General features: G+C 39.2%; 5 protein-coding genes across 5 annotated transcripts in view; 4 read left to right on the plus strand and 1 right to left on the minus strand.

Annotated features, from left to right (window-relative positions):
* LOC106295352 (protein ALWAYS EARLY 2-like) overlaps positions 1 to 295 on the minus strand; it is a 6204-nt gene extending 5909 nt beyond the window's left edge. The window contains exon 1 of the mRNA XM_013731228.1: positions 139 to 295. The gene's annotated coding sequence lies outside the window, so the exon portion shown is untranslated. The remainder of the gene's footprint in view (positions 1 to 138) is intronic.
* A 659-nt stretch (positions 296 to 954) lies between these two features.
* Positions 955 to 5467, plus strand: LOC106295317 (probable Xaa-Pro aminopeptidase P). The gene is made up of 13 exons (XM_013731184.1): positions 955 to 1353; positions 2457 to 2582; positions 2667 to 2786; positions 2987 to 3262; positions 3370 to 3542; positions 3610 to 3843; positions 3931 to 4082; positions 4182 to 4372; positions 4452 to 4560; positions 4640 to 4794; positions 4878 to 4970; positions 5050 to 5130; positions 5247 to 5467. Exons 1-13 carry the CDS (start codon positions 1045 to 1047, stop codon positions 5316 to 5318), a joined length of 2091 nt encoding a protein of 696 aa, XP_013586638.1. The 5' UTR covers positions 955 to 1044; the 3' UTR covers positions 5319 to 5467.
* A 73-nt stretch (positions 5468 to 5540) lies between these two features.
* On the plus strand, positions 5541 to 7612 carry LOC106295318 (pentatricopeptide repeat-containing protein At3g05340). Its single transcript, XM_013731185.1, has one exon. The coding sequence runs from the start codon at positions 5645 to 5647 to the stop codon at positions 7595 to 7597; it is 1953 nt and encodes a 650-aa protein (XP_013586639.1). The 5' UTR covers positions 5541 to 5644; the 3' UTR covers positions 7598 to 7612.
* A 429-nt stretch (positions 7613 to 8041) lies between these two features.
* LOC106293268 (microtubule-binding protein TANGLED) lies at positions 8042 to 10262 on the plus strand. The gene is made up of 4 exons (XM_013728923.1): positions 8042 to 8314; positions 8707 to 8849; positions 8954 to 9012; positions 9092 to 10262. Exons 1-4 carry the CDS (start codon positions 8222 to 8224, stop codon positions 10135 to 10137), a joined length of 1341 nt encoding a protein of 446 aa, XP_013584377.1. The 5' UTR covers positions 8042 to 8221; the 3' UTR covers positions 10138 to 10262.
* A 372-nt stretch (positions 10263 to 10634) lies between these two features.
* Positions 10635 to 11644, plus strand: LOC106293628 (cyclin-P3-1). Its single transcript, XM_013729300.1, is given in 4 exon segments — positions 10635 to 10862; positions 10954 to 10988; positions 10991 to 11195; positions 11286 to 11644. Coding segments are annotated over 4 exon segments (639 nt in total). The 5' UTR covers positions 10635 to 10689; the 3' UTR covers positions 11512 to 11644.
* The last annotated feature ends 416 nt before the right edge of the window (positions 11645 to 12060 follow it).

Here is a 12060-nt window from a genome sequence, read left to right on the forward strand (position 1 = left end):
CCCCCCCCCCCCCCACGCGGGGCTATACAACGAAGAGCTTACGCAGAAGTGTAAGAGAATCGATTGAAGGAGAAAAAAGGAAAACACTTTGAAAAACCCTAATCGAAAACAGATCCATCCAAAGACGATTTCACTCACCAATTACGTGACTTGGAGAAGGGATAGACTCTGAATACACATAGAAAGCGAAACGCAGTAGGTTTTGGAGTCGGAAAAGCAACGAGCCTTTTACGATTGAGAAATTTGAAACACCACCAAGGGTTTTAGAGAGAGAAGTTTTTTAAAACCAAAACAAAAAAAAAAAAAGGGATAAGAGAGAGATAGGATTAGGGAAAGAAAATGAGTAAAGAGATGTTGCCGCGAAACTTGAATAGACGGACCGCTTCATCCAATAAGCGTTCCCCATTTGTCATTTTTCTTATTTTTTTTTAATTTATTTTCCTCCTTTATTCTGTTTCACTCTGTTTATATCAGAAGCTATGTGTGATCCTGAACGTCCACGTGGACAATGAGTTTAATACACCATTCGATGTCTTAATTTTACTTGAGTGAATTGTGCCATTATTGTGGTATCTGAAGCAGAGGATTATATTTAAAAACATGGGGATTTTTAAAAATATGTCAGACAACTTAATTTAATCAAAAGATAATTTGTGGTTAAAAAATCTTTAGTTGATTGGCAGAATATAACATATGAAGGAAAACAATACGTAATTTTAAAAAAAAAAAGTTATATCATCTAGAAAATTTATGAAATTGATGTTTTGGATGCCAAAATATATTATTAACTCAGTGGACATGAACTTCAGAAAATTAATTATAGTATCTATTTCTAGTTATGTAATACTGTATGGGCTCAATTCTTGCTTAGTTACTTTAAACAGTCAAATATAAATGGGCCGGGCCTTTCAGTTTGTATTGCACTAATAAGATTTTTTAAATAATGTGAGGGTTGATTTGCAATATGTCACTAGTTAGTTATAGACAATTCATTATCTATCTCCTCCTCCCAGTCGTTGTGTGATTCTCCTTCCATCGCCGGCGATGACTCCTCTAACCCTTTCGTCGCCGTCCCTGAACCGCGTCCTTTTCCTCACCTCCCGTTACTCTCGCTCTCCGTTTCTCCGCAATTTCAAATCCCTCCCTTTGATCCACCGGAAACTACCTCACAACCATCTTCTCGGCGCGAGGTGCGAAGCTAGCAGCAGCTTTACCGCGAAGTCTTCTAAAGAGATTCGAAAGGCTCGAGCCGAAGCAGTTGTGGACGAGAAGCTTACCGCGCTCCGGCAACAGTTTTCTAAGCCGGGCGTTGGAATCGATGCTTACATCATACCTTCGCAAGATGCTCATCAGGTTTGATTTTTCTTTAAACCAATTCTTGATTCAAACGAGAACTTGAAACTAAGTTTCCTGCTGCTTCTGCACGTTATTACAGTTAACTCAATGTGTTTCATGAACATATATGTCTTTGTTTCTCTGGACATTGGTGTGTTGTTTCTTCTGCGGTTGATGTTGTTGTTTGAGATATCTCGTTGAAAGCTTAGATCTTTAGGAGCTTAAGATCTTCTATGTATGTATTTTCTGTGAAATTAAAGTTAGCGATGTGATGTGAGTTTGATTAGCTTGAGATTACACATTGGGATGTGATTACTGATGATTCAAACGAGAACGTTCTGGTAGATTTTGAAATTAATTTTCGTGCGTTTTTTCTTGCACGTTATTACAGTTAGCTCAATGTGTTTCATGAACTTATGTATTTGTTTCTGGACATTAATGTGGTTGTTCTTCTGCGGTTTATGTTGTTATTTGAGATGTATCGGGTGAAAGTTTAGATATTTAGGAGCTTAAGATCTTCTGAGTATGTATTTTCTGTGACATTAAAGTTAGCGATGTGATGTGAGTTTGATTAGCTTTAGATTACACATTGGGATATGATTACTGTTGATTCAACGATAACGTTCTGGTGGATTTGAAATTAAATTTCCTGCTGCTTATGCACGTTATTACTGTTAGCTCAATGTGTTTCATGAACATATGTCACTGTTTCTGGACGTTAATGTGTTGTTCTTCTGCGGTTGATGTTGTTATTTGAGATGTCTCGGTGAAAGTTTAGATCTTCTTTATATGTATTTTCTGTGAAATCATTGATTAGCCTGAGATTAGACATTGGGATTGTGACTACTGATGATTCAACGAGAACGTTCTGGTAAATTTTGAAATTAAGTTTCCCTGCGTTTTTTTTTGCACGTTATTACAGTTAGCTCAATGTGTTTCATGAACATATGTCACTGTTTCTTGACATTCTGCTATGAGTAGTGTGTTGTTATTTGAGATGTATGTGTAGAGTTTAGATCTTTAGGATCAAAAATTTGTCCTGCTTCTGAGTTGGATCCATAAACTTCGTGGGTGTTTCATTTAATGGCTTGAGTGTGATTTTGTCTTCATATTGGTGCTAGAGCGAGTTTATAGCAGAGTGCTATGCGAGGAGGGCTTTTATATCAGGGTTTACAGGAAGTGCTGGTACCGCTGTTGTCACTAAGGATAAGGCCGCTCTATGGACAGATGGCCGCTATTTTCTTCAGGTTTTTAATCATAATCCATTTGAAAATCTCTGGATTGCCGTCTTCTACAGACATTTGAAAAGGATAGTATTTCTTTGTTTAAAGGCGGAGAAGCAATTAAACTCTAGCTGGACTCTCATGCGTGCTGGTAATCCGGGAGTCCTTACTGCAAGTGAATGGGTTGCTGATGTTTTGGCTTCTGGTGGAAGAGTTGGTATTGATCCTGTAAGCTACTTCGAACCTTCTAAAGGCTTTTCTTTTTCCCTTGCGTCCTTGTGGTCTTATTAATTGACATAGAGCGTGCGATAAAGTACCAACCATTGAATTTAGAAAACATTATTACAAATTAATTATTTTTAAGAAAATTTGGTGTTTTTTGTTTGTAATTTGTATTTACAATACTTTGTGATTCATGAAGGGAGCAGTTCCTTTTTTCTGCCGATGCAGCTGAGGAATTGAAGGAGGCTATAGCAAAAAAGAACCATGAGTTGGTTTACCTATACAATGTAAACCTTGTGGATGAAATATGGAAGTACTCGAGGCCAAAGCCTCCAAGCAAACAAATAAGGGTACATGACTTGAAGTATGCTGGTGTAGACGTGGCGTCGAAATTGTCGTCTCTGAGAAATGCAATTATGGATGCTGGCGCATCTGCCATAGTTATATCCATGCTTGATGAGATTGCATGGGTGCTTAATCTGGTAATACTACAGATCTGTATAGTACCGTTGTCACTGTACTAATTGCAGTTTTTTTTCACTTAGTAACCAAAGCATTGATATTGTATTGTGCCTCTTTTTACTTGCAGAGAGGGAGCGATGTTCCACATTCACCTGTTATGTACTCATATCTGATTGTAGAGGTTGACCAAGCCCAACTCTTTGTAGATGATTCCAAAGTAAATGAGGAGGTGAAAGATCATTTGAAGAACGCAGGGATTGAACTTAGACCTTATGATTCCATTCTTCAAGAAATAGATAGGTAAGACTTTGATTATACCTTAGAACTTAGACCTTATGGTACTTTGCCTCACTTTGAGTTTTATCAGTCTGGCAGCGCGAGGAGCTCAGCTCTTGATGGATCCATCAACCCTCAACGTAGCTATCATTAGTACCTACAAATCTGCGTGTGACAAATATTCGAGTAAGCCCGAAAGCAAAGAAAAATTTACTGATGGCTCCAGCACGAAACCCTCTGGCATTTACATGCAGTCTCCTATCTCCTGGTCAAAAGCCATTAAGAATGATGCCGAGCTACAGGGAATGAAGAACTCTCACTTGAGGTAAACAGACTCGTTGCAATACCATGTTCCCTAATTCAACTTCCTTCAGAGGATTTCAGTGATCTATTCTAAGCACATATTGTGCAGGGATGCTGCTGCTCTAGCTCATTTCTGGGCCTGGCTGGAAGAAGAAGTGCACAAGAATGAGAACCTTACGGAGGTTGATGTCGCTGACAGGCTCCTGGAGTTCCGTTCAGTGCAGGATGGGTTTATGGATACAAGCTTCGACACGATAAGTGGTATGGTTAATGTCATCCTTACTTTTAGAGCTTACTCCACGATACAGAGTCATTATTATTCAGTGAACGATGTGCATTATTGTCCTCATACTCCTACAGGTTCAGGTGCAAATGGAGCTATTATTCACTACAAACCAGAGCCAGAGAGCTGCAGTCGCGTAGACCCTCAAAAACTTTTCTTACTGGATAGTGGAGCTCAATACGTCGATGGAACAACAGATATCACCAGAACAGCACATTTTAGTGAACCTTCTGCCCGAGAAAAAGAATGTTTCACCCGAGTTTTGCAGGTGTGGGATTTGTCTCTTCTTTCTTGAACAAACAGAGATGTGTGAGATGCCTGTCTGATTGTTTTTTTTTGGGTTGTAGGGTCATATAGCTCTTGATCAAGCCGTGTTCCCAGAAGGTACTCCTGGTTTTGTATTGGATGGGTTTGCACGCTCTTCTCTATGGAAAATCGGACTGGATTACCGCCATGGTAACACCTCTATTCTGCCTTTTGAACTTTATTCACAGGAAGGAACTCATGTTGATCTGATATGTTGTCTGCCTAACAGGGACAGGACACGGTGTAGGTGCTGCACTCAACGTGCATGAAGGTCCTCAAAGTATTAGCTTTCGGTATGGAAACATGACCCCTATTCAGAGTGGTATGATAGTAAGCAACGAACCGGGATATTATGAAGACCATTCTTTTGGAATCAGAATTGAGGTGCGACTTGGTCACTAGTCCATGATTGTCTATAATATGTATCAGATTAGTTAGCTAACAACTATATCGGCTTGCTTTTGCAGAATCTCCTTCATGTGAAAGATGCTGAAACACCAAACCGCTTTGGTGGTGCTACGTACCTTGGATTTGAGAAGCTTACATTCTTCCCCATTCAGGTACAGAGTGACTTATAAATCATTCTAGCTTTTCTTTGTATATTTATCTCACGCAATTCTCGCTCACTATATGATGCAGACAAAGATGGTTGATGTTTCTTTATTATCTCATGCTGAGATTGACTGGCTTAATAGTTACCACGCTGAAGTCTGGGAAAAGGTTAGTCCACACAAGACTTGCATCATGTGCTTAGCAAGCCAAGATCATATCAAACATGGCTTTACTTTTACTTACATCATCAGTTGTTTAAACCGTTTGAGATATATCCTTGGCAGGTTTCACCTTTGTTAGAAGGTCCTACTCAGCAATGGCTCTGGAACAACACTCGTCCATTAGCCAAACCATGATCGAACCAAACCAAATGTTATTCCCACTTCCAATGAATGAATATAACCAAAATCCACTCATTTGCTGGTTTGTGTAAAATTACAAAACGTAATACTATTCATGTAAGTTTACAACAGAAGGCCCGCTTTTATTAATAATCTCGGATTAACACAATAACTCTTCCAAATGTTCAATTTAAACCCAAAGACCTCACCTGAGCTATACATTGCACAATTTTGAAATTGACATAGTACTTGGTCAATCTCTGCTTCTTCATGGAGGCATAGAGAGTAAGTTCTATCGAAAACAGAGCAAATTAGTGTTTTGAATTACTCTGTTTTGGTGAATGAATTCGAGATGGGTGATTCAGAAACTAACCTCTCACATTCCCTCTTGCCTCTCTACCATCTTATGCACTTCGAAACTCCTAACCCAGCAGAGCCCAAGTTGCAAAGTCTCGACCTTTCTCCTCAACCACGTCGATATCAGCCTCCTCTTATCCATCTGCGGCAGAGAAGGCTGGTTTCCTCACCTGGGTCCTTCCCTCCACGCCTCCGTTATCAAAAGCCCCGAGTTTTTCGAGCCCGTTGATGCTGACATCCATCGAAACGCTCTCGTTGTTTGGAACTCTCTGCTCGCACTGTACGTTAGAAACGGAGAGTTAATTGATGCGCGCAAGTTGTTCGACGAAATGCCCATGAGAGATAATGTTTCTCGGAACACGGTGTTTAATGGGTTTATGAAGAACAGAGAGATACAGTCTGGTTTTGTGTTGCTTAAGAGAATGCTTACACCCGGTGGGTTTGATCAAGCGACCTTGACGATTGCTTTATCGGTTTGCGATACTCCAGAGCTCTGTTTGGTGACCAAGATGATCCACGGTTTAGCTGTTTTAAGCGGTTATGACAATGTAATCCCCGTGGGGAACAGTTTGATCACGTCTTATTACAAATGTGGGTGTTCTGTTTCTGGGAGAATGGTTTTTGATGAGATGGTGCAAAGAAATGTTATAACTTGGACGGCTGTGATTACTGGTTTGGTGCAGAATGAGTTACATGAAGATGGTTTAAGATTGTTTTGTTTGATGCGTAGAGGATTGGTTCAACCGAACTCAGTAACTTATCTGAGCGCTCTATCTGCTTGTTCAGGCTCACAGAGGGTAATAGAAGGGAAACAGGTTCATGCTCTTCTGTGGAAAGTTGGGATTGAATCAGAGCTACGCGTTGAGAGTATGCTAATGGATATGTACTCCAAATGCGGAAGCATTGAAGACGCCTGGAATGTTTTTGAGTCCGCTGAAGAAACTGATGAAGTTTCGATGACTGTGATGTTAGCTGGTTTAGCACAAAACGGGTCAGAGGAAGAAGCTATACATTTCTTCATCAGAATGCTGCAAGATGGTGTGGAGATAGATGCAAATGTGGTTTCAGCAGTTCTTGGAGTCTCGTTTGTGGATAACTCTTTGGGTCTAGGCAAGCAGCTTCATTCGTTGGTTATCAAACGAAGATTCTCCGGTAACACCTTTGTTAGCAACGGACTCATCAACATGTACTCAAAATGCGGAGATCTGGATGATTCACTCAGCGTGTTTAGAAGAATGTCAGAAAGGAACTACGTTTCATGGAACTCAATGATTGCATCGTTTGCACGCCATGGTCACGGATTAGCTGCCTTGAAGCTATACGAAGAAATGATTAGGCAAGACGTGAAGCCAACAGATGTTACCTTTTTGTCACTGCTCCATGCTTGTAGCCATGTAAAGCTGATCAACAAAGGCCAAGAACTCTTGAAACTGATGCAAGATGTCTACGGAATCGAGCCTAGGACAGCGCATAACGCCTGCATCGTTGACATGTTGGGGCGAGCTGGTCGTCTAGAAGAAGCAAAGAGTTTTATAGACTCAATGCCTACGAAACCTGACTGCCTGGTTTGGCAGGCGTTGCTTGGTGCTTGTAGTTTCTACGGTGACACTCAAATAGGGAGATATGCAGCTGAGCAGTTGTTTCTCTCTGCACCTGATAGCTCAGCTCCTCATATTCTGATGGCTAACATATACTCATCGAGAGGACAGTGGAAGGAGAGAGAGAAGACGATCAAGAGAATGAAAGCAATGGGAGTGACTAAAGAAACAGGAGTAAGTTGGATTGAAATCGAGAATCAAACACATAGATTTGTTGCTGACGACAAGTTGCATCCACAAGGAGAGGCTATACATGATGTTCTCTCTGAATTGTTTGTTGTTATGATAGATGAAGGTTACATACATGATAAGAGGTTACTCTTCTGCATGAATACATAAACAAAGATTCCAATTGTTGTCAAAAAAAAAAAAAAAAAAGATTCCAATCTCACGAGGTCTATAAAATTTTGATTTTTGTAGTTGAAGACCAGAGGCAAAATATAGAATATGATGCATCCACTAATTATGACAAAAAAGGATATAATAATATTGAGATCTTATTACATATGGTTTTGATATTAATTGAAATAAAATCACAAATTAAACACTTTTTGATATACAAAAATTAAACACTTTTGTAGCCTAATTAAAGACTAAATAAACGGCTGATAGTGTATTTGTAACCCCACATGCCACTAAATTCCTCTCGAGTTTTTGAAGATTAAAAAGTAGAATTGGCACACAAACAAAAGGTAGCCGTTATGTAAAAATAAAAAAGACCGTTGTGGACCAAAGAATACAAATTAAATAAAAAACAATAAACGAGAGATCCGTTACGAAAAGAAGAACCTTTATCCCTCTCTCAAACCTTCATTCAGACAACCAAAAATAAGACGGAAGCCCTGTCCGAAGCTGAGAAAGATTCATCTTGTTTCGCGTTTATGTTCTTGTCTGAATTTTTTTTTGTTTTCTAAAGTCTAGAGAAATAGAGAGATCTGGAATTCTAGAAGCTGTTTTGTGAGAATGGTTGCAAGAACCCCACAAAAGCAGAGGAAAGTGGCGATGGTGGTGGCGCCTCCTCTCAACTCAGAACTTCTCAGGGAAACAATCAACAAGGTATGTATGTTGGTCTATTTAAACTACATCATTAGCATAAAGTTTACAACTTTTTTTTTATTTTTAATCCACTTCTTACCAGAATCTGCAAACGCTCCAGCTCTCTCAGGCTCCTTCCCATTATGTTTGAAACTTTACTTAATTAGTACAATGCTTGAACCCACTGCAAATAAAATTGTCTGTGTTCTGGGCCCAAGTTGTTAAAAAGATCTTTCTTTTAATGGATTATAAGTAATCTCATGTTAGTTTCCACCATTGATGGGATCTTCTTGATACCTGAGGTCCTGAGGAACATAAAGTCTGTGAATTAGACTTTTGGGGACCTAACATTTGCGTTTTAGTTGATTTTTTTTTTTTTTTTTTTCAATGTTTGGTTTGTGATATGATGAAAGGTTGATAAATGTATGGAGAGACTGCAAGAGCTGCAATACACAATAGCAGGAGGAACCAAAGTTGTCTCTGGTGTGAACCTTAGCCCTAGAAGCACTAGAACTTACTTGAAGACTAGTCTTAGATGCAAGCAAGAAACTTTAAGGTAAAATCCAGAAGTAACAAAAACTTTAACCTTTTTTTTTACTTAGTGTTCATTTTCTAATTTTAATTTCTCACTTGTTATTATTATTTATTTGTTACCTGTAGGATCAAGAATGCTAATAACAAGAAATCTCCAATAGGAAAGTTTCCAGCTTCCTCACCAGGTTAATTTCTATTTCTGTTTCAGGACCAACCAAGTTGGTCCTAGTTTCTGTGCCATTTATAATCTTTTCTCCAATGCAGGAGACTGGAGGAAAATGTCACTACCAGCAATGCTACTAGGAGAGACTGTAAACGAAATCTTACAAGCCTCACAGGTGACCAGAGACATTGTAGACGCCCTTGCACCAAAGAAGCATAGAAAGTCCAGGAGATCAATAATGCCAGAAGAAGATGAAGATGGCCCTAAAACACCTGGGACCCATCAGAAATCCAAAGAGCAGAACCATGAAACTGTCAGCAGCAATATCAAAGCGAGAAGGAAGAAAGAGAAGCAGAACAAACGGTCAGAACCAACATCTCCTAGGGCTCGTTCAAGAATTGTGTTCAAGATTGTCTCTCCACATAAAACAGCAGAGAAGGTTCAAGTAAAGGCTAATAGGGTTTCGCCAAAGCATAAACCTTGGGGGAAAAAGGCGGTTCTGTTTCCGAACCCTTTGTTTATTTCCGGTTCCTCCATGCAACAAGCTAAGTTCAGTAGAACAATGTCTCCTGTCATAGCAAGCAGCAAGGACACTAAGAAAGAGACGCCACACAAGTTCTTGATCAAGTCTCCTTCCAAATCACCGTCGAAGTTTCAGGTCAGGATCAAGAGCCCGCCTAAAGTCTCGGTTTCTCCCAACAGAAATGGAAGTAACTTGGCTCGCAAGTCTCCGTTAAGAAGCGCTTCCTTGGGAAAGAAGTCTCCACCAAAGCTATCAGCTGCTGGGAAGCTCAGAAGATCATTTACTCCAACGAGAAACGGAAGTAACGTGGCCGGCAAGTCATCTGTTTCTCCCAAAAGAGTCACGCTTCAAGCTTTTATATCTCCGGCAAAAAACTGTGACTTAGGAAAGAAGTCACCTTCTCCCACTAGGGTGGGAAACAAGACGCAGAAGCTATCAACTGCAGCAAAGCTGAGGAGGTCATTTTCACCATCAAGGCTACTAGCAATGAGGCTGGTGTCTCCAATGAAGAGCAGGAAAAGTGTAGGGAGGTGTGATGATGATGAGAAGGGGATGATGTTGAGTGGCTTGAGACAGCGTCCGGTTATAGTTCCTAAGAGATTCTCGATGGGGAGAATCTCATAAGAGAGAGTTTGACATGGAATAATAATTGTGAAATCATAAGATAATGTATTACTTCTATTGAGTATGGTCTTGATTGTGTTGTTATCTTATACATATTGCAAAATGAATTGAATGTGTTACCTTGATTGTTTAAAAGAAAAAAAAATAATGAAATGCTAAAATGATTATGGTCTTGATTGTGTTATCTTATACATATTGCAAAATGAAGTGAGTATGTTATCTTTGATTGTGTAGTGTATGTTCAAAAGATAAAAATAATGAAATGCTAAAATGATTCAAATGGCAATTAATACTCTTTTTGCTTTATATGTTCTCATTTCTAGGGATGTCTCTTGCCTTTTCATGACATATAAAAGCATTTTAAAGATGAAACTTGACTAATACTTTTTTCCTTATTATTTTCACTCGAAGCAAAGAATCTAAAGTTGCAAAAGCTTTAACAAAAAGCTTCTACTTTGCTTCTCCCATTCCGCTTACACTCAATGTGCTAACTCAAGCCAAGAACAACCGGAGAGATTATTAAAGTCCTCTCAATTTGGCTTCAAGGCAGAGATGGAAACTTCTATAAACTCCACCACCTCATCGCTCTTCCAATGGTTAGGTCTTATAGAAGATTATGATCAGCCTTCTACTTCTACCCTTCCTAGAGTCATCACCCTTGTCGCTTTAATTCTTGGGAAGATGATCCAAAAGAATGAAAAGTCACTCCACACAAGACACAACAAGTTATGTTTTGTCAATATATAAAACTGAGATTTATCATATATAGTTTCTCTGTACTCTGACCTCATGTTGGAATATCGTGGTGATTGACAGGGAGGGAGAGATCACTATGTTCCATGGATCAAGAACACATCGATGAACATTCATCGCTACACAGAGAGAGTCTATAGGTACGCTCACTGTAGCCATGCGTGCTTCGTTGCAGCATTTGCTTATATCCTGAGGTATCTAGAAAGACCAGTGGATACAAGCATGACTTGTCGTCTCACATCACTCAACGTTCATCGCCTTCTCATTACCAGTCTCTTGGTCGCAGCCAAATTCTTGGACCGCAAGTTAGTATCTTCTTACTTAAAACCTAAAATCTCTCCCTACTATATTTGATTGTAATGAGAGTTTGTTATCTTGTTTTTTTGGGAGTTTAGGTGTTATAACAATGCGTATTATGCAAAAATTGGCGGAGTGAGCACTGAAGAGATGAATAGGCTGGAGAAAACGTTCTTGTTCGATCTTGACTTTAGACTAAATATTACAACAGAGATGTTTGAGAAACATTGTCTCGTGTTGCAGAGAGAAGCGATGCCTTATGATTCAAGTAAACTTATATCAGTTCTTGGAGAGGTGGTAACTTGTAGCTGCCAAGCGATTTAATAAAACAAAGTCCATAATATTTGCTTAGATCTTCTTTTCTTCACCACATTTTCAAACTAATTTGTGTATTTCTCATGATTATATGAAGAAACAGATTAATGAAAATAAACGAAACAAGAAGTAAACCTCGTTAAGTTTGGAATCAAAACTTTTGTTTTTTTTTCCTAATTGAACAAGGCACTTGAAAGATATTTTATTAATTAGAAATGGTCCATTCAGAGCCAAATTTGGCCTACTAAATGTCGACCTAAAATAAGCTTATAAATATTTCTCTCTCACATGGTGGTGCTTCCCAAGAGAAAGAAGGAGAATCATCGGTGTTAGCTGGTTGGAGTCTTGGAGAGAAGGGTTAGTACCTTTTGAGAAGAAGAAGCTTGGGGTTAAAGAGGAGGTTTACGGCAAGTACTCGTATTTGATTCAGTCTGCTATTGATTATGAGGTGTGTTTAAGAGCAGATGTTTTTGTTGGTAATAGCTTTTCTACTTTCTCTAGTCTCATTGTTCTTGAGAGGACGCAGAAGGCGAGGAGGTTAGGGTTTGTGAGTACTTG

This window comes from Brassica oleracea, chromosome C5, assembly GCF_000695525.1.
Source record: "Brassica oleracea var. oleracea cultivar TO1000 chromosome C5, BOL, whole genome shotgun sequence".
NCBI lineage: Eukaryota > Viridiplantae > Streptophyta > Magnoliopsida > Brassicales > Brassicaceae > Brassica > Brassica oleracea.